The following is a 19,405-nucleotide window of genomic DNA, read 5'->3' on the forward strand; positions in this document are numbered from 1 at the left end:
TCCAAAACCTGAGTTTAACAGAGTCACCCGCAACCAAACCCGCGAGCGACCACAGCTTCCGCATCAACCACAACAGCCACCACTGCAAGCTATGAAGCTCACTCAACAGTCACAAAACCAGAATTCGAGCTCTGCATTCGTTGCAGCATTCATAGCAGGGGCTCAGACATTAATCTATGATGATCCGAATACAATTGAAGAAGCAAAACAACGAGCAGACTGGTCAGAATGGCAAGCTGCAATTCACAAAGAATATTGAAACCTTACACACAAGGGCACTTGGAAGCTTATGCAGCGATCACAACTACCAGCTAATGCAAAGGTGCTCCCAGGAAAGCTTGTTCTTAAAACGAAGAGAGACAAAAATGGATTAATTACGAAACGAAAAGCTCGATGGGTTGCAAAGGGTTTCAGACGGCAGCAAGGCATAGATTTCGATCAGACATACGCAGGAGTATGCAAAACCACCACTTGGAAGCTTGCAATTGCACTTGCAGCATTTTTCAGACTTGAAATTGAGCAAGCGGATGTGGTTGGAGCCTTCCTCAATTCTGATACGGACACAGAAATCTTTATGGATGTTCCACCAGACTGGGAAGTCAATGGTAGCATACTGGAAAATGCGCCAAATTGGATGTGCCAACTGCAGAAGGCACTTTATGGATTGAAACAAGCGCCTCGACTTTGGCAAAGAGAGCTTGCAAAGGCACTTTATGGACTCAGATTCACAGCATGTGCAAGCGATTATAGCGTATATTGCAATCAAGAGACTGGAATCCTAATTGTCACATACGTGGATGATATGCTCATCATTGGCAAACAAATCACAACAATCCAAAAGCTAAAGAAGGAGCCGATGCAAAAATTCGAAATTGAAGACCTTGGGCCAGCAGCATACTTTGTAGGGGTGAGGATCACACGCAACAGAGAGGCAGGAACAATTTCCCTCTGTCAAGATGCATACGTCACAAAGATTCTATACCGCTATGGCATGGAGAATTGCAAGGCAGTGGACACACCTGTGGCTACAGGAGCTGTAGAAGTCATGATCCCATTTGAAGGCAAGGCTTCACACGCAGAAATTGAACTCTATGATTGAAGATTGGATCGCTCATGTACCTCGCTGTCCAGACTCGACCAGATATCTCATATGGAGTCTCTGTTCTGTCCAGATTCCTCACCAATCCTTCGCCAGCTCACATGAAAGCAGCAGATCGAATCCTTCAGTACTTACAAGGCACAAAGATGCTTGGAATCGAATATGGCATGCAAGGCGATACGCAGCTCCATGGATACTGTGAGTCAGACTATGCAAGCGATAAAGCAAACCGTAAATCGGTCCTTGGAAATGCCTTCTTCTTTGCCGGAGGTGTGATTTCACACACTTCAAAGCGACAACAGACTGTGGCACAATCGACCACAGAAGCAGAGTACTACGCACTCGCAAAGGCAGTGTCAGAAGCACTATGGCTACAACAGATCATGAAGCAGATGATGTACACAGGAAATGACATTCAAGCTACGAAGATCTATGGAGACAACCAAGGCTCATTAAGCTTGGCCGAAAACCCCAAATTCCACCAGAGAACCAAGCATATCGATGTCAAGCACCACTTCATTCGGGAGCACATTGAAAACGGGTCAATTGACCTCTGGTATGTGGAAACAGCCGACATGGTAGCAGATGGATTGACTAAGCCGCTACCCGCCACACAACATGAGAAGTTCATACAGCAGCTTCAGATGAAGGTGATCACAGCCTAGGAAATGGGAATAGCCTCAATTCAGTCATGCAAAGGGGTGTGTTGAAGGAGGAGGTTGCTCAGACTGATTGGTTGGGCGTGTGGCTCGCCAACCGAATCGGGTTGCGGACCACCCACAAATAGTTCTGTAGATAGCTTCACTCAAAACAACAATACAACACATATTCCAGTGAACTGTTGTTCAACTCAACTTGATACTTATACTACCGCTGCAAGTGATATCATACACTTCAACGTTAATTGACTGGAAGTAGAGCCCTTAGGGTCTAGGGGGAAAAGTTGTGAGCATTTGTCGATTTGAGAAAATAGTTGTAGATGTATCCAGGTCTGATGGCGAGGTGAAGGAGTTGACGGCGAGGAGTGGCGGCTGTGCTGCACTGTATGTGCTGAATAGTCTGTTTGTTCGGTCGTCATTTCGGGTTACAGGTTTGGCAGCAGAGGGGTTTAGCCGTGGGTGTCAGTTTGACTGGTTGTTTCTCTTCTCAGGCGGCGGTGGTTATGGGGTTTCTTTTTGGGGAGGGGCTAGGTCTTGTCTTCGCTTTGATGCTTTCCCCTGCTGACATGAGAGTTTCAGGAGACTGAAATGGGATGGGAGATGCATATTGAGCCTGTGATATAATCCAATATCAGGGATCTATCTCCTCCGAGTTTGGACAAGCGACTTCCGTTTCAAGATTCTCAAGTATGTCCGGTTCCACACTCGATGCAGCTAAGGGTACATTAAATTGCGCATCTAGGCAATCCCATCTACCCGGGTACTACACTACACTCACTCACTCACTCCCCTTGCTAACATCCGGATATACATCCCACCTCCTCTGCGTCGACACGGGTATATTCCGCCTTACCTCCTCCAGCGGCTCCGGCCTCAACTCGGCAACCACGATCTCCTGCCCCTCCCCGGCCTCCCCCAGCACTTTCGCCCACGGATCAACAACCATGCTATGCCCCCACGCATGATACCCCGCGCTAATATCCCTCGCTGGACTGCACAACCCCACAAACACCTGGTTGTCCACCGCCCGAGCCCGGCCGAGTAACTCCCAGTGCAGCGCACCGGTCGTTAGGTTGAACGCACCCGGGTAGATGAGCGCGAACGCCCCCCTGCGCGCTGCGATCATGGCTGGCTCGGGGAACCGCACGTCGTAGCAAATGGCCACCGCTACGCGCCCGTACTCGGGGAAATCGATAATCGTCGTCTGAGACCCCGCTGTGAGCACCTCGGACTCCTTGAATGTGATCTTGCCCGGGATGTCGATGTCGAAGAGGTGCACCTTGCGGTGGGTGTCGAGCAGGGCACCTGACGGGCTGAAGACAAGACTGGTGTTGTAGTATTTGTTAGGGACACCAGCAGCGGCAGACGTGTTCTCCGCGTCAGCTTCGGGGATCGAACCACCGATCAGGTAGGCGTTTGCCTCCTTAGCCATAGCGGCGAGAGCATGAAAGGAGGGGGATTGCTCGGGTGTGGGCGGGGAGGGGAGCAGCGTCTCGGCGTAGCTTGGGAAGTGCTGTGTGCCGTAGGGCGAGTTGAAGCATTCGGGGAGGACGATGATTTTGGCTCCCTTGGAGGCAGCGGCGAGGACTTGTGTGCGCGCGTTGGCAAGGTTGACGGCTTTGTCGGTGCCTGTGGAGGTGGTGTTAGTATTTTGCACTGGGGGGAGGAGCGGGGGCTTGCATACCGCTTGCGAGCTGCACGAGCGCAAGCTTGACGGGTTGCTTCAGGACTGTGGACATAGTGGATAGGCTTTTTTGATATGCTCGGTTGTGAGATGGTTGGAAGGTCGAGGTTAATGGGTATGATTGAAGTGTTCTCAAAGCACGATTTACTAATTGGCGCATTTAGAATTGTGAAGTTGGGAAACAACTGAGTCGGACTGAAGTTGGGGATGCTGCTACCCCGCAGTGACAAGGATGATGGATGACAGAAGAATTGGGGCTTCGGCTCGGAACGGGTCCATCGTTCCGCTGCTTGTAGCCTTGCGAGTATATTGTTCCAGAAGTCTTATATAACATAACCATTTTATCAAACTTCATTCGGTCTGGATTTTATCTTGGCTTTTGATAGTTCACAAAGTGCTTCAGATGCTGGCAATTATGGTAGGCAATTATGTTGGAAATGGGTCGATTTCATCGTGTATGCCCACGGAGAGCACCTTGGGAAGGAAAGAGCGAAGGGCTTGCTTGCTCCTTCCTTACATTCTTCGCCATGCTATTTCATTTTGAGGCCGGTAGCTCCTACCATGTTGGTCAAGTTATTTCATTTGATCCATATCAGATAAGTCTGAATTTCCTGTCGGTGTCACGGATTCTCTCCAAATCTTCACAATCCTTTCCATCGTCAACAGCATCATTACTCGTATATATACTATTCGTTTTTACTCCTATAATTTCTTTTCCTAGTTGGTACATCTATCCTATATCCATTGTTACGGCAGATGTATCATTCCTATAAACATTTTTACAGACTGTCCGATCACGCTCTTCTCCAATCCGGACAGCCAGACCATCAGATTTCCTTCACCCCTCGCGCCTGAGCGACCATCCGGCAAAATACCGGCCCTACTCTGATGATATGATAGGTGTCCTGATTGTTGCGTTCGCTATCCTATTTTTGGGCAGAGTTTACGTCAGGTTCGTTCGAAAATTGTCCAGGACTCTGCCGTACAACCCCACCTTTCGCTATTACTGGAGACACTGAGCCCTCTCAAGTTTAGATGTCAGATACTCCGAGTTATCAGGGCAAGGCGTTGGGAACACGTCTTCTCAGAGGCCAGGGCTCATGGGGGCTGCCGAGCAGACGAAATCGACGAGCCGATGGAGTTGAAAGCTTCTATTCATCAAGCCCTCGCAGGCCAGCTAAAATTGACAATGCAGCAACGACTGAGGCTGTTTCCGATAATATCTCAGTCAATGATGCCGCAAACAGCCACCCACTTGGGGATCTAAGCCAGCATGGTCAAACGTTCGAACGTCCAAAATTTGAAATCACAGACAAGTCCCCAGGCCACTCCCTCCAGCGCAAAAGCGAAGAGCTGGCGGATCCGAATCCCAGCTTGGCCGGGCATCCCCACCAACGAGAGGAGTCCAGTTTATATGACCCCAAGAATGTTGAAAAGGAAACCTCATCGGTAATTTTGGCGCGCAATCCGGACCAACAAAGTGACGAGAAGTTCTTTTATCAGCCGGAGGCATCAAACCCAGTCGATGATGTAAACTCTGAGGGTCCAGACAACCTGGATAGGGGTGAGACCGCCGCGGTTGGAGTCAAAGCCGTCTCTAGCAGTAGGCAATACGAAAGACCATGGCCCCGTACACGTCGTGAGACCGGTAGCCACAGATTTGGATACATCCCGCCATCTATAGCTGAACGGATATCGGCACATGACGAACCGGTGAACCCTACCAACTTGAATGTGCTTGCAAGACTGGGGCTGGCATCTTCTGTATCTCTGCCATCCTCGGCACTAGTGGCGGAAGTAGAAGCTGGGGGAACTTCAAGTCCGTCAATACTGTCGAAGTCGGCAGAACCATCCCCGTTTAGTTCACACTTCTCGCAAGAGGCCGCCCATCGAAATCGACAAACGCTACGGAGAAAACCGCCGATACATAGAGAGGATCTTCCAGCTCGACCGGCTCCAGCAGTGTTGCCCCATCTTCCCATAAGCGTAAGCCAAGAGGTTGACCACATCGCACGGGCTGCACGGGACATTGCGATGCCAGCTGTTGCGCATGTTCGAAATTCTCCTACGGATCGCGAGTTGGCATTTAGACGCGATGTTGTCGCCCCGCATCCAGGAGGTGATAAACTAAACACCAACCATCTACAAGATCGTCAACTACATCCTGTTGGAGCAAGTTATGATGGCATCGCTTCTATGCACAGCTATAATACTGAAACACCTGTCGAGCCGTCGACATTGGAATCTATTTATGAGGATGCTTCTGATGAGCCAATATCGACAACGCCCAGGGAAGAGAAACCGGTGGAAAGGGGCTATCAAAAGATTACAGCGAGCTCTTTTGTAGAATCTGCGAGAAAGGGGAGCGAATACTTGCGTGGAAGCCCACGTCCACTTGAGCCATCGGTGGCATCTTCGGATCTCCAAAGTTCTACAGCCATCAAATCAATAGGGCGTGAGCCCGAAGTGCGTGGGAGTCGAAAACAACACGCAGACAAATCTCAGGCAATTTCTTCATCAGAGGCCGTGGCTACTAAAGCGGGTACTTTAGAACAGCCAAATATGTCAAAACGAGGGTGGCCACCATATAAGAGAAGACTACTTGCGAAATCCGCATCGTCATCGATATATAGTCAACCGGAATCACATTCTTTGATGTCTGATATTCGCGCAGCTTTTATTCGTGGTGAGGACGATACTCACAGATATGAGAGATTAGGATACCACCAAGAGGATTCAAACGGTACATTTGACGCTATACCTTCAAATCAATACGTGAAAGATGCAGATCAGAAAGGAACAGCTCAATTAACACAACCTCCAGAACCCAAATCTCCCTTGGAACCAGCCAATATCAAACAGCCAACTTCGCAGTATACTAATATTTTCGCTCGTCGCTCTCCTCGGAGAGCTGGTGCAATAGATTACACGAAAATAGGTTCCCAGCAGAGGGCTAGGCAGAGAAAGGTGCCATCTAAATCATCGCAGCTGCAAAGATTTTCACGCAGATTCAGAACTGGCCGTTCAAATACTTCTTCAAAGAACACTGTTTCTGCCGAGGAATTATTGGCTTTGAAAGAAGCAACTTCAGAAGAATATGAAACAAACTCAACCGCGACTGATGAGCAAATGTCTGCCATCTCCGAAAAAAAGACGCGAGGTCCAAAAAATTGGTTCGAAGGGATATTATCGTTTCACAAAAAGGGCACAGATAAGTCTACAACTCTATTTTCCAAGCGAAAGAGCGATGTAAAGCTCAATAGAGAAGTTGCCATGTCTGGATTTATACCATATGATAAGCATGCAAGTCACAGTGGTTCTATTCGAAAGAGAGCCTCAGAGGATACGGAGAGGCTTATTATGATGATTGAAAATCTTGAAAAGCGTCTTGATGAAGCTCTCTACCCTGCTCATAAAGTTCATTATGCAGATGTTGCAGAAGTTGTGCCGCAACAGCAGATAACTGGGAGAGTGGAAGCCCATGCAAGGCGATCCCCAATTCGACATACTTCACGTTATATCCAGCCAGGTGGCTCAGAGGGTTATGGTGCTATTAAGACAAGTGACCTCAGATCCCGTTTCGAAAAAGTCTCCTATGGTAGTGATAAAAACGGTGCAATGCGAAAATATCCTCTACCTCTGGCGTCTAATTTACGCAGCAGCAATGTCGACAATATGTCCAGGAGAATGCCCGGTGCATTGCCAGTCACGAGTACTGCGCCATTCCCCACAGGAGTGGTGACGACGTTGGAGTCTCCAGAGCCAGAGCGGAGCATCGTTAGTTATCTCCTGAACGATAAAGTCGCATTGACCTCGCCTCGGGATGCAGGATCCGAGGCCTCCATCGGGGTCCGCAAGAAGCCTATCAATGCAGATTGTTACACACCTTCTGGAGTCAAGCCCCTCCGCAAGTCGCCGTACAAAACAACCTTCGCTGCGAACATGCGTAAGAGAGCTACAGTCGTACCCCGATCAAGGGACCGAGAGCTGAGCAAGGAGAGAATATTAAGATTTGTCAAGGAGCATAACGTCCCACCTATCCAGCCTCGTCGAAGTTCTCTCATTATGAGAGTACCACGTCGTGACGATTCCCAGGGTTCTGGTGGACTCCCTACTTCTCAATATAGTACAAGAGCTCTCAGGGTCCATACAAGCATGGATGGCGCCCATGAAGCAGATGACGAGATGGAGTCGGAAATAGAATACATCACGCCTCGTCGCAAACCAAACAGGGCCATCGTACGGCGCCACCGCATCAGCTACGAAGAAGCTCACCATATGCAGTTCTTGCACGGCGAGAGGGAGAACTCGGGCCAGATATTTGAGTGGCCGCCTCATATCACAACCCCAGCGCGAGTTCGTGATGATGATGAAGGGTCGGATGGTAGCAACGATACGCAGCGCGTCTATGTAACGGCGGGATCTCGCCAACATAGGGGTGCGGGAGATATTTCTCCAGCGGATGAGAGGCTGGTTACTCTGGCGGCTGGGTTTAGTGTTGCGTTCATTTATTTGCTCCTCTGCGTATATATTGTTTTTGGCCCTGACAACAGGTATGCTATGTCAATTTGAGGTGGTCTGGTTGCGTTGATGGGAGTGTGGTGTACGGGGATTCTGGGGGTTTATTTCACTTGAAGGCCGGGATGCCTGGGGTTAGTAACTTCAGCAATGGTTCAGGCCATTGATAACAATCAGGAGCGTCCTTGTTTGGGTTTATTGAGCCTCATTCGGGGGTGTTTTCGGCGAGTTTGGGTGGGGTTTGCGTGTGGGTTTCATGAATACGATGGCTGATGCTTGAGCCGCAGTCAAATGCAGCCCGAAACTGGCATCGTAACCAGAGCCAACTCACCGCAAAGCCGTGCTGCTTCCGTGTTCCCTTCGCCCAGTATCCCCCGCCAGTACGCAGACGACCCCTTTAATTTGGTGATCCCCGAACCTCCCGTGACAAAATGTCGAAATACCAAGAATTTTGTACATTCAGATAACCAGCCACCAATCTCACAGCTGGGTCTGCCTAGTCTTGGGAAGCGCATGAGGTTGATAGACAGTGCAAAAGCTCGAGGCTGTTTACGCCGTTAAAGGGCGTTAAAGGGGTAGCTGTCCCAGAGGATGAGAGTGATCGGATAGTAGAACCCTTTGGATCGACGGGGGCGTTTTTTTGGTTAGGTATGAGAGAATTCTGCTTTATTCTGGGAGTGTGGGGAGTGATGGGGTTCGGAATAGGGTGGTGTACTGTATTAACATTACTCACTCGCAACATTGGGGAATGGGAAGCACTCTATGATTTTAAACTACTTCAGTTTAAGGTGTCGCTGTTTGCGAGAATAAAACACCGCAAATACCGCAAATGCCATGCATAGAAGCGCATAGTACAGTTGTTATGATGCGTATCCTGCTAAGTTGGTTGCCAGTTGCCATAACCCCCCACCTTCGTCTCTTTAACATTTACAACATCAACATCTCGTCACATAACCACAATACAAGACAGCAGAAACAATAGATCAGCCATGTAATTCTTTAAAAGATAACCAAGGACTTCGAAAACCTTATGGGCAATGAAAAGACGCCCAAGGATGAACCTCAGGGCGATCAACAGCGAGGTAAGTTGATTATTTTACCCCTCTTACCCCTCTTACCCTTCACAACCTTTACACCCACCCCTATAATACAACGCAGCGTGCGACATGCAACTCTTTAACAAATGCCTATCACTAACCCTCCGCGTATCTTTCAGCTGTGGACAATAACGGATACGCACCACCTCAACCCCAATACGGAGCTCCCCAAGCCCAATACGGAGCTCCTCAAGATCACCAATACGACGCCCTTCCCCCAGGCCAATACAGCGCACCACCCCACCCCCAAAGCGCGCCCATCCCGACCACTCCCTCCCTCCCCCAGGGCTAGTCCGCGCTCTGGGACCCCGCTGGGTCGCAGTGGGTCTACCTAGAGCTGTCGAGTAGCAAAGTCGTGTGGACGGTTCCTACATCCCCCCCTTCGTATGGTGGACATGGCGATGAAGGTGCTCGCAGATTCGACAACAGCCACGGCGGCGGTTATGATGCCGGATATGGTGGGCAGGGAGGGTATGGAGGACAGCCTGGGTATGCCGGGCAGGGCGGATATGATCAAAGTGGTTATGCGGAGCAGGGCGAGTATAAGGACAAAGACAAGAAAAAGGACGATAAGAAGAAGATGATGATGGGGGCCGCTGGTGGCCTGGCCGCTGGCGCAATCGGCGGTGCGCTACTCATGAACGCTCTCGGTACGTCTACCCTGCCTTTTCCAGCTTTTGGTGGTGGCGGAAATGGGTTGTCTTGCTGCAGATGATGATGATGACGAACATCGCGCACCGATGCAGGGAGAACTGCCTCATGAGACGGCGGATGGGAGCTCGGTTAGTAGTAGTGATAGGGAGGAGGTCGAGGAGGCGTATGAGGATACGTACGGTTCGGATTAGGGGGGGGTTGCTCTGTGCTTCTTCGTGTCGCTCTGTTGTGACTCTTCGCGATGTTTCACGATGCATACTTTACATAGCTTTGCGATGAGATAGGATGCTCGTCGTTGCTGGTAACTGCCGCAAAAGCCATTGCCTAGCTTTTTTGCAGGGGAAAAGGGGGAATATCTACCTCCTCTCGAGAGCAAACTTTGAACTTATGCTATACTTTCTGCCCGTCATACACACACACTCAATTTCTCACAGAAAACACGACACGCACGACGGTTTCACGCGTCGAATCGGGATTGAGGCTGGGTAGGTTGGTTGGGAGTGAGTGTATGGGTTTCCTATTTTTATCCATATCCGTCCCTCGTGGACCCATTTCCATCTCTGTATCTGTATATGTATCTGTATACCCCCCTTCCCCCCGGATTCTCGCGTATACACACGCGAATCGGTGGATAATACATCTCCCCCTTCCCACCTCGCCATTTCCCTCCCCCGCCATCTTGGCTCAGCGCATCTGCATCCATACAGGCCGTCCAACCCATCCATCCCCCTTCCCAAAACCGAGAAAAATTGGCGTAAAAACTAATAAATGAATAAAGTCATAGGTTGGGTATCCAAAATAACATCGCCAAATCCCTCTTTCTCCCCAAAAAAATATCCGAGAACGCCACACACACGCCAATGCACCTACCTGGTAACACGCAGGCCACCCCTTTCCCTTTCTCTACGCTCCACCGTCCGTCCATCATGTCGTCCATTTGGTCATTTGCTGAAAGTAAAAAAGAACGCTCCACGCTTTGCTAATGCTTGTTGAAATGAAAAAGGGATGGAAGAACCTCAACCCGGTCTTCTTGGGGTGAGATTGGTAGGTCCGTCTAGGACGTAGCAGTTTCGCCAAATATACCGCTGTCGGTCATTCAACGATGGTAGTAAGTGATCCCAGTCACAACCCCCCCACCCCCCCCACCCCCCTCAAGGATCCCTCCCCCCCCCCTTCCTCTTACTAATCCTCTTCCGAACCCTCGGTCTCACCACCCACGCCGCCTCCCTCCCTCCTCCTCCCCCATCCATCCCTAGATCGCCCACCCCTCTCCGCACAGCAACGCGCCCGCACGTGCGCGATAGACCCGCGAGAAAAGCTTGCTCCCGTTCCCGTTCTAGCGCTGCGAGCCGCTCGACCACGGTGGGTTCGGAGAATCCTTCGTCTTCTTCTTCGAGGGGGGGAGGGTCGGGGGTGAGGGCGGCGGGGGGAAGGATGGTTGTTATGTGTGTTTGGGCGGCGGCGGTGGTAGCTGTGGTGGTTGATGTGGATATCAAAGTTGTGGCGAGGTTGGTGGTGGTAGTTGTGGTAGTAGTGCCGGTGGTGGTGGTTGGAGAGGTGTTGGCGGATTCAGCGATTATTATCGCCGTTGTGTGTGGTAGGACGATGGTGGCTCGGTTTATATAGTGGTTTGTATACCGTTTCGCGGCGGGGAGGGGGGCGGAGTAAGATGTTGTGGTTAGAGACGGCAGGGGCGTGAGGTAGAAAGCCGAGTACGTGTCTGAGAACGGGTGGTCGGCCTCGATCGCATCCCCCATGGGCGCAGGTATCGGCGGAGGTGAGTCCGCCCGTCGTGCCCGGTAGTCGAAAGCGACAGGTCTCGACCTTGGCATCGACGTCGCTACCGACTCCGATATCGACTCCAGCGGCGCCACCTGTGCAATCCCCGCGTACTTCCCCTTCCCCTTGCTCTGAACAAGAACCGAACACGCAGTCCGCCCCCTCCGCCCGATATCGCGGAGCGACGTCATCGAGGGGTCACGCTGCGTCCCGGACCGTCGACTGAAGGCGTATGCCAACCGCGAGACCGTGTCGAGGTCGATGTCTTCACCTAGGTCGTCCTCGAGATGTATACCGTCCGGCTCTATACTTCGCCTGTCTAGCGGCTCCTGCCTCGACGACCTCTGCGTATATGAAGCCTGCCCCGACGACCTCTGCGTATATGAAGCCTGCCCCGACGACCTCTCCGTACATGAAGGTTCTAGCCCGTAAAGATCCTCCTCCTCGTCCTCGTCGAACCCATCGTCCTCTTCTGGCTCTGTCCTCCATGACGGCCTCGCTCTCGACGAGGGGTGCTCATACGGATATGCACTCTCTCCAGCTTGCTTCACCGGCGACTTCTCACGCCGGCGTAGCGGCGACGGATGCCTCCCTGCTGCGGCGGGAGGCCGCATGCTAGCGGTTTATTCGGACTCGTTTGCCGTAGGCGGCGTGTTACGGCGAGGGCATTGACTCGAGAATCAGCGGTGGTGAGGGTGTGGTAAATGCAAGAGTACTCGCCCGGCGCTGTGTAATGGTGGATACGGCCATCCAAGGCTGTGTCCTGTAGTATGTGTCGTGGTGAATGGCAGGACTCCCGTCGTTGGGTCTGTCGGGTTCCGGTTGGCTTTGGGTGGATGGGTTCTTGGTCGGTGGGATGGGTGATGAATGATATTTGCCGGTCTGGTTGGGTGGATTGTCGGGAGTTTGTGGTAGTAGGTAGGATGAAGAGGTTGGTTGAAGAGTGGTGAATAGGTGGAAGAATCTTTTTGGAGAGGAAGGAGGGCTGGGAGGGTTTGAAGGTAGAGTAGGTGAGTGGCAGGGCAGGGTAGACAGGATGGACAGGGAAGAGGGTAGAGGGTAGAGGGTAGACATCCCTCAAGGAAGAGAGGGAAGAGAGGGAAGAGAGGGAAGAGAGGGAAGAGAGGGAGGAAGAGAGGGAAGAGAGGGAAGAGAGGGAAGAGAGGGAAGAGAGGGAAGAGAGGGAAGAGAGGGAAGAGAGGGAAGAGAGGGAAGAGAGGGAAGAGAGGGAAGAAAGGGAAGAGAGGGCAAACAGGGAAAACAGGGTAGAGATAAGACAGGGAAAACAGGGTAGAGAGAAGACAGGGAAGACAGGGAAGACAGGGAAGACAGGGAAGACAATGCTGTACTGGTGTCAGATACCAGCTACCTGTTTTTCAGTGCAGGGGGAGCATTACCCAAGTACCATGTACACTAGCACTAGCACTAGCACTCTGACCACCTGCCACCTGCCAGTCCCAGTCCCAGTCCCAGTCCCAGTCAGTCCCAGTCCCACCAGTCCCAGTCCCAGTCCCACTCCTCCCACTCCCACTCCCACTCCCACTCCCACTCCTCCCACCCACTCCCATCTGCTACTCCCACTCCCCCCTTCCCACCCCCACTCCTCCCACTCCCACCCCCACTCCCACTCCCACTCCTCCCACTCCCACTCCCACTCCCACTCCCACTCCCACTCCCACTCCAACTCCAACTCCCACCCGCTGTCCCAAAGCCCAAAGTCCCAGCCCGACCCAGCAATCCGTACACAAGTACCCTACAGTACCCTACAGTACGCTGTAGTACCCTGCAGTACCCTGCAGTACCCAGCCTACGCTGCGTGTGTGATTGGGAATCTCCTCACCAATCCACTCCCTCGCTTCCCCCGCTAATTCCCAACCCCGCCGCCTCCCACCCACTCGGTCGACTGACCTCATCGTCCCCCCGTCCCCCGTCCCCCCGTCCCCCCGTCCCTCCATCTCTCCCACCAACTCGGGCCACTGACCCCATCCAGCCCTAGCGTCTTGGCCCCACTCGCGTACTTCGATAAGAATAGCCATTACAGCCATTACAGCCATTACAGCCAATCATCTGCATCCTTCGCCAGCCTTGGCAATGCGCATCCATACCCTTGTTCCCTCACCCTCCACGCAGATCTCCGTACCCTGTACTTCTTGCCCCATGCATCCGACAGCCACACACAAAGTACCACTAGGTACACACGATCGTCAGACACGGCTCGGTCACACGCTGCCGTAAACGAAGTTGCCCTTCCTTCAGAGACACAGCTGCACCAAACAACTCGCAAACGGGCGTACCGAGACGGCTGACGTACTCCCTAAATAACGCCCGCTTCCTTGCGTCTCAACCAATTCCTCGGGTCCCGCTCCATCTCCGAGCACCTCCTCTATTCCCGCTGGTTGGGGTCGATCGCGCACGTGATATCCCTGGGTGTGTGGTGGTGCACGTGACATCCCTGGGTGCGTGGGGGTGCACGTGATTTCCCAGTGATAAAAATAAATAATTCAATTCAATTCAGGGTGAGGCTGGTTATCCACACAGCCCTTAGCCCTTCCTCCTATCCCCGACGGCGCACCCTCGCCCAGCTCCGGTTGCGTAGCCAAGCCGTGCATTTGGGTTTTTGCGTTTCTGCTGGTAGTTTGTTTGGCGGCCCTCCTTCAATACTTGCCATCGGTCTTGCAACTTCACTCCCTTGCTATACTTGGCTTTTCCAAGTTCTAAAAATATAACGTTCAAAACGTTCGCAGCCCGCCCCGCCCCCCACGCTAACGCTCCACACCAAACCCTTATAGTGCCGCCCGCGCGTCATCGCAACACCATCGCCCTCCCACGAAAAATCCTTCCCTCGCCCCCTCCCTCCACGACACACCAAGAAAAAGCCACTCAACCCGCTTCACCCATCCCATCCATATCGCAAAACAATTGCGCATCGCACGGTTGCTTGGTAAACGAAGACAACGTTGCCGACGAATCCTTCCATAAAACGTCGGGCCCCAGCGACTACTACAGCGCCAGCCACAGATAAGGGGTCGCCCAAGGGGCATATCTAGCTCCTCGAGCACAGATCCACGCCACGCCATCTACTCTACTCGCAGCGCAGAGCGCAGCGGCAGCAGAGAGAGCAGCGCGACCAAACGCACCGCGCTCTACTCTACAAAACACCCCGCACGCGCAATCTGCTGGGTCTCCTCCGCCTACCACGCACCACACTCGAAATAAACATGCATCACTCCTCACCCCTCGCCCTCTTCCTCGCCCTCCTCTTCTCCATCCTCCTCCCCCCTACCCCTGTCTCCTCCCAAGCCGTCGCTGCAGGCGGCCCCGTGCCCCCAGCCCCAACGCAATACCCCGTCGTGTTAACGGTGCCGAAGCTGCAGGTTGCGGCCGGGGTGACGCAGATAGTGCAGGTGCCGTTTACGCAGACGTTTGCGCAGGGGGCGTTGGAGACGTGGGCGTGGGGGGCGGTTAAGAAGGGGACGGTGGGGATGGGGTCGATAGAGGGGGAGGTGGGGAAAGTGAAGGGGGGTTAGAGGGAAAGGAAGAGGGAAAGGAAGTAGGCGGGGTGTGTATGCGATAGGTTGGATTGGGGTTATATAAAGGAGGTGGTTTGGATGTGTACATGATAACGATGGCATAGACGATGGGCGGGTTTGCATATATACACAAGCGCCACTAGCTGCGGTGTGGCGGAGGAGGGATGTCACATTTTTATATTAGATATTTATTGTACGATTACAATATTGAAACGGCCAGATACATGGAGCGATCAGCTAGGGTATTTTGGATACCCGAGCGAAGTGAAGGATAGGCCATTGAATAGAAATATAAATATAAATATAATAGTATAAATAAATAAAACGTAATTAGAACACCAAAAAATAAACCACGGATCTTGCCCCTTGTATTATCATAAACCACCCATCGTGCTGTGGTCGTCGACGCCGCCCGCGGCAACCTTGGCCGCGACCCCAGCAAATCTACAACTTTGCCGCTAACCGCGCTAAACAGCCCCCATCTCTCCACTCTCTGTATATAAATCCAACAACCCAACAATGAATACCACCTCCATCCACTCCATATCCTAGATACGTGCTCTTATCCACTTCACACTTTATACATAATATCCACGTCACGCCAAATAACGATGTCACGCGCCGCAGCCGCAGCGGCAAATGCAGCAGCCCACACAGCGGCAGAGCGCGTGTTGCACATTCGCGCGCATCCTACGCCAGTGACGATGGCGGCGCGACAGAGGGTGCTGGTTGCGCTTGAGTCATTTGGGGAGGTAGAGCATTTTCGGAGCTTGAAGGTATGTTACTTTTATTTTATTTTATTTGGCTGGGTGGTTTGGGTCTCTTTTGGGGTGCGTGTCGGATATTTTTTTTCTTCCCGTTGTTGATTGGATTGTGGCACGTGTTGTAATTGGGGTGGGCCAGATTGGGGATGGATGGCCAGGATGGATTTCTGTTTTCAGTTTGATGAGATGAAGCGCGCAGACGCCACATGACAAAACTAACACACTCCAGCACCACCCCACAACCCCCACCACCTCAGCCTTTCACGCCATCCTGCCCCCAACCGCCTCCCGCGCCCTCCTCGCCGCCTCCCCCCTCACCATCCCCCTCACCCAGCCCGCGCCAGAGTCTCAATCACCAGGCCCCTACCAGGAAAACCTAACCCTCACCATCCGGCCCTCCCCGCACCTCCCCCCCCTCTCCATACGCTCCTCCCCAATCTACGGCCCCTACACACCCACCCACCCCCGCCACTCCGCTATCACCGCAGACCTACTCGGCCGCGTACCCCCCGGCGTCGCGCAGAAGGGGTTATGCGATTGGGAGAGCGACGCGCCGCGGGAGCGGAGGGCATGGGGCGTTGGACTTGGGAGCGGCGGCGTGCCTTGGAGGATTAGGCGGAGGGAGAAGGAGGGAGGGGGGGATAGGTGGATGACTGGAGGATGATAGTTAAGCTAAGATGGGTACGACGATGCGGCATGACGACCGGGCGCGGGTCGCCTTGCTGTATATCCTGGGACATTTACCGGGGGAACGGTTCCGGACACACAAACGGCGCAGATGCACAGGATATATACTGTACCACGATTGGCAGCGTGCTTCTGGTTGATGATATGCTCTGGCAACGTGGCTAATGGAACGCCGACGCACTCTGGGGACAAAGTTGAAGAATGGATGAGAGATGTAGTAATGAGTATAGAGCAAAGGACGAGAGAAGCGGAGCGAAGGATGAGCAAGAGGGAGCAGCCACTGGCGTCGTAAAAGGAGGAACCTCTCATTTACACGAAGCGGCGGCCACTGACGAGATCGTTATTGTATGTATATATATGTAAATCAATCTCGCAGACTGCCGAACCACCCACATCATAAAGCAACACTCATGAACCATACCATGATACAGTGCAAAACACTTGTGGACTCAAACAATCCTTAGACATTTCGTAGTACCTAACGAGCGCCATAGATCATCTCAGCCTGCTGCTATATTCGAAGATTCACCTACCCCCTTGCCGGCTCAATCGAAACCGGATTAAAAAAAAGCTCTCCCGGATCAACCTGCGCCTTGATCTCCCGCAGCCTTGGAACATTCTTCCCCCAATACAGCTCCTCCGCCTCCCGCCGCCCCAACCTCGCATCCGCATAATTGACATACATCCCCCATTCTCCCCAATTTAGCGGCTCCGTCGTAGCATCCCACCAGCCGTCTAGAAACTGGAAGCCGCTCGCCGGATACGGCTGCCCTATCACTCTGTCGTAAAACTGGATGATGTACAACTTATCCCTGTGCGCATACGACGTCACCCCATCATCATGCTCCCAGACGCCTGCGTTTGCCCCGCCGTGCAGGTCGAGTTGGAACCACCATATCCGATCCACGTTGAACGCGACGTTAAACCAGTAGTCCACGAAATTCTCAGCCGACGTGCCATTTAGCCCCGTCAGCGTGAGGCTCTTGGCGTAGAAAGTGTCGTGCTTGCGGCGTGTCAGCACTATCTCATCTTCTTGGTAGCGGGAAAAAGGCACTCGCAATATTATAAGGCTCCGGTACAATCAACCCCGTAGCAGATTCCGAAAAATGCTCCAACCCACCAATCCACCCCGTAGTCCCAGCCCTTGCAATACTCCCATTCACCTTGTCCAAAAACGGACCCAGCGCACCATCCAACCCCGCCCTATCTCCATAGAAAACACCATCCAGCGAACTCCCATTCACCGATGCCATGAGCCGCATATTCAGCTCCGATGGCATTCTATACCTCGTAAACAACTCCAACTCCTCTAGCCCCTCCACCGCCGTCTCCCCATCCCACGGCAGCGCGGCAGAAAACCACGTCACTACCTCCGGCGCCTCAAACGTCCTAAACCGAAACTCGGTCGCGATCCCAAAACTCGACCCTGCACCTAGCATTGCAAAGAATAGAGAAGGGTGCAGGTGAGCGGAGCAATCAACTACGCTTGCATTGGCGAGCACGACGGTCATGCTATCCACCCAGTCGAGCGCGGACCCGTGATTGCGCGATGACATACCGTAGCCCCCATGCAAGACATGGCCCCCGATCCCGACACTTCCTGGTCAGTCAGTGACTCTTCACAGACAAGCCCCTTCCGGAGTTATGGGGGCAACTCACCCTGGACACGTCCCGTGTGAAAACGCCCTCTTCCCCTGATTATAGATCCCCGTCGCAACATCACCCAACCTCGCCCCCGGCCCGATTGTCGCTATTCCCATCTCCCGATTCAAACTCACACCGGCCATCTCATCAAGCTCAATCACTAAATGGCCATCCTCCCCCCCTAAACCGAGAGAGGCGTATGAGTGGCCCCCTGCCTTCGGGGTTACCTTGACTTTGTGCGCGGCGCCACAGGCGACAGCGGCGGCGAGCTGGGAGGTGGAGATGGGGATGATGATTGCGGCGGGGATGTAGGTTACGCGACTGTTGAAGGGGGAGGCGAAGAGGGGCCAGGTGGGGGAGGTGGGGGTGATGAAGGGGACATGGGCGCTGGAGAGGCAGTTTAGTAGGGGGGTGGTGGCGTTAATGGAGGCGGCTAGGAAGCCGAGGGAGAGTAGTGCTGGCAGCTTCATTGTGGGGTTGATATGACAAAATTGAGTCTTGAAATTTTAGGGCTGTTGATGTCGGCGTGGTTGTATTTATAGGCGTGTCGCATCGCACAGGCGGCAGGCGACGAGTGACCTACATAGTCAAGCTGGCGAGGGTCACAAGGTCATACATATCGTTTTAGGATTCTAATATTCCAAAGTTTGTTGTACGGTGACTGACGGTGAACATCTTCCATAATTGGATGGTCCTGCCTTCCTTGTGCTGGTGACTTGGGGTCGAAGTATGCTATATTAGTAACATCATGCTCCATTCTACCACGGCAGGCAGGGCATGCCAGAGTCGTACTTGCCTCATTGGGAAAAGATGAGGATTAGACGCGAGCAGCCATTGATTTATGGCGCTTACCGTCTGTATGTGGACCTTGATGCTTACCTTTGAGCTTGGCAACCTGGAAAATTAGACTTGGTAGTCTAGGTTGCCGAAACAATTACTTGAAAGCTTGAAATTGCATTGCCCCGTAGCTTGGATGTTAGAATATGAGACATTGCAGCCGGACACGCAAAGCACAAGAAGCTCGAATGATTGAATGATTCCTTCATTACCCCACCACGGGGTTCATCGTATGTGCAACACCAATCCCGTATCTCACAACAAACTCATCAATCGTCCTAGCCATCCCTCCAGAAGCCATCAAATAAACACCCCCAAAATACGCCCCGACCCCAAGCCCAACCCTCCGCACCCTTAAAAGCTAAAAGCAAGTCAACTTCTGAACCCCACCTCACTTCCTTGCCCCACCAGGCATAACCCCACCCAACGCTCTCAACACATCCCTCATGCCCA

At 52.6% G+C, this 19,405-nt stretch overlaps 8 protein-coding genes across 8 annotated transcripts; 4 read left to right on the top strand and 4 right to left on the bottom strand.

Moving 5' to 3' along the window:
• Positions 1-2,347: 2,347 nt before the first annotated feature.
• On the bottom strand, positions 2,348-3,648 carry VC83_08743 (uncharacterized protein). Its single transcript, XM_024472286.1, has 2 exons — positions 3,443-3,648; positions 2,348-3,387 (listed from the first exon to the last, which is right to left on the bottom strand). The coding sequence occupies exons 1-2, from the start codon at positions 3,600-3,602 to the stop codon at positions 2,537-2,539; spliced, it is 1,011 nt and encodes a 336-aa protein (XP_024320356.1). The 5' UTR covers positions 3,603-3,648; the 3' UTR covers positions 2,348-2,536.
• A 710-nt stretch (positions 3,649-4,358) lies between these two features.
• VC83_08744 (uncharacterized protein) lies at positions 4,359-8,707 on the top strand. Its single transcript, XM_024472287.1, has one exon. The coding sequence runs from the start codon at positions 4,478-4,480 to the stop codon at positions 8,012-8,014; it is 3,537 nt and encodes a 1,178-aa protein (XP_024320361.1). The 5' UTR covers positions 4,359-4,477; the 3' UTR covers positions 8,015-8,707.
• Positions 8,708-9,015: 308 nt separating this feature from the next.
• On the top strand, positions 9,016-9,902 carry VC83_08745 (uncharacterized protein; the record flags this gene model as incomplete). Its single annotated transcript, XM_024472288.1, has 3 exons — positions 9,016-9,042; positions 9,350-9,707; positions 9,769-9,902. The coding sequence occupies 3 exons, from the start codon at positions 9,016-9,018 to the stop codon at positions 9,900-9,902; spliced, it is 519 nt and encodes a 172-aa protein (XP_024320362.1).
• A 137-nt stretch (positions 9,903-10,039) lies between these two features.
• Positions 10,040-12,621, bottom strand: VC83_08746 (uncharacterized protein). The gene has a single exon (XM_024472289.1). The coding sequence runs from the start codon at positions 12,102-12,104 to the stop codon at positions 10,863-10,865; it is 1,242 nt and encodes a 413-aa protein (XP_024320359.1). The 5' UTR covers positions 12,105-12,621; the 3' UTR covers positions 10,040-10,862.
• Positions 12,622-12,969: 348 nt separating this feature from the next.
• On the bottom strand, positions 12,970-13,526 carry VC83_08747 (uncharacterized protein; the record flags this gene model as incomplete). Its single annotated transcript, XM_024472290.1, has 2 exons — positions 12,970-13,243; positions 13,399-13,526. The coding sequence occupies 2 exons, from the start codon at positions 13,524-13,526 to the stop codon at positions 12,970-12,972; spliced, it is 402 nt and encodes a 133-aa protein (XP_024320360.1).
• A 651-nt stretch (positions 13,527-14,177) lies between these two features.
• On the top strand, positions 14,178-15,376 carry VC83_08748 (uncharacterized protein). Its single transcript, XM_024472291.1, has one exon. It carries the CDS (start codon positions 14,709-14,711, stop codon positions 15,015-15,017), a length of 309 nt encoding a protein of 102 aa, XP_024320353.1. The 5' UTR covers positions 14,178-14,708; the 3' UTR covers positions 15,018-15,376.
• VC83_08749 (uncharacterized protein) lies at positions 15,359-16,888 on the top strand. Its single transcript, XM_024472292.1, has 2 exons — positions 15,359-15,796; positions 16,014-16,888. The coding sequence occupies exons 1-2, from the start codon at positions 15,632-15,634 to the stop codon at positions 16,446-16,448; spliced, it is 600 nt and encodes a 199-aa protein (XP_024320354.1). The 5' UTR covers positions 15,359-15,631; the 3' UTR covers positions 16,449-16,888.
• On the bottom strand, positions 16,889-18,585 carry VC83_08750 (uncharacterized protein; the record flags this gene model as incomplete). Its single annotated transcript, XM_024472293.1, has 3 exons — positions 16,889-17,474; positions 17,530-18,067; positions 18,131-18,585. 3 exons carry the CDS (start codon positions 18,583-18,585, stop codon positions 17,001-17,003), a joined length of 1,467 nt encoding a protein of 488 aa, XP_024320317.1. The 3' UTR covers positions 16,889-17,000.
• Positions 18,586-19,405: the final 820 nt, after the last annotated feature.

This window comes from Pseudogymnoascus destructans, assembly GCF_001641265.1.
Source record: "Pseudogymnoascus destructans isolate 20631-21 unplaced genomic scaffold scaffold_27, whole genome shotgun sequence".
Lineage (NCBI taxonomy): Eukaryota > Fungi > Ascomycota > Leotiomycetes > Thelebolales > Thelebolaceae > Pseudogymnoascus > Pseudogymnoascus destructans.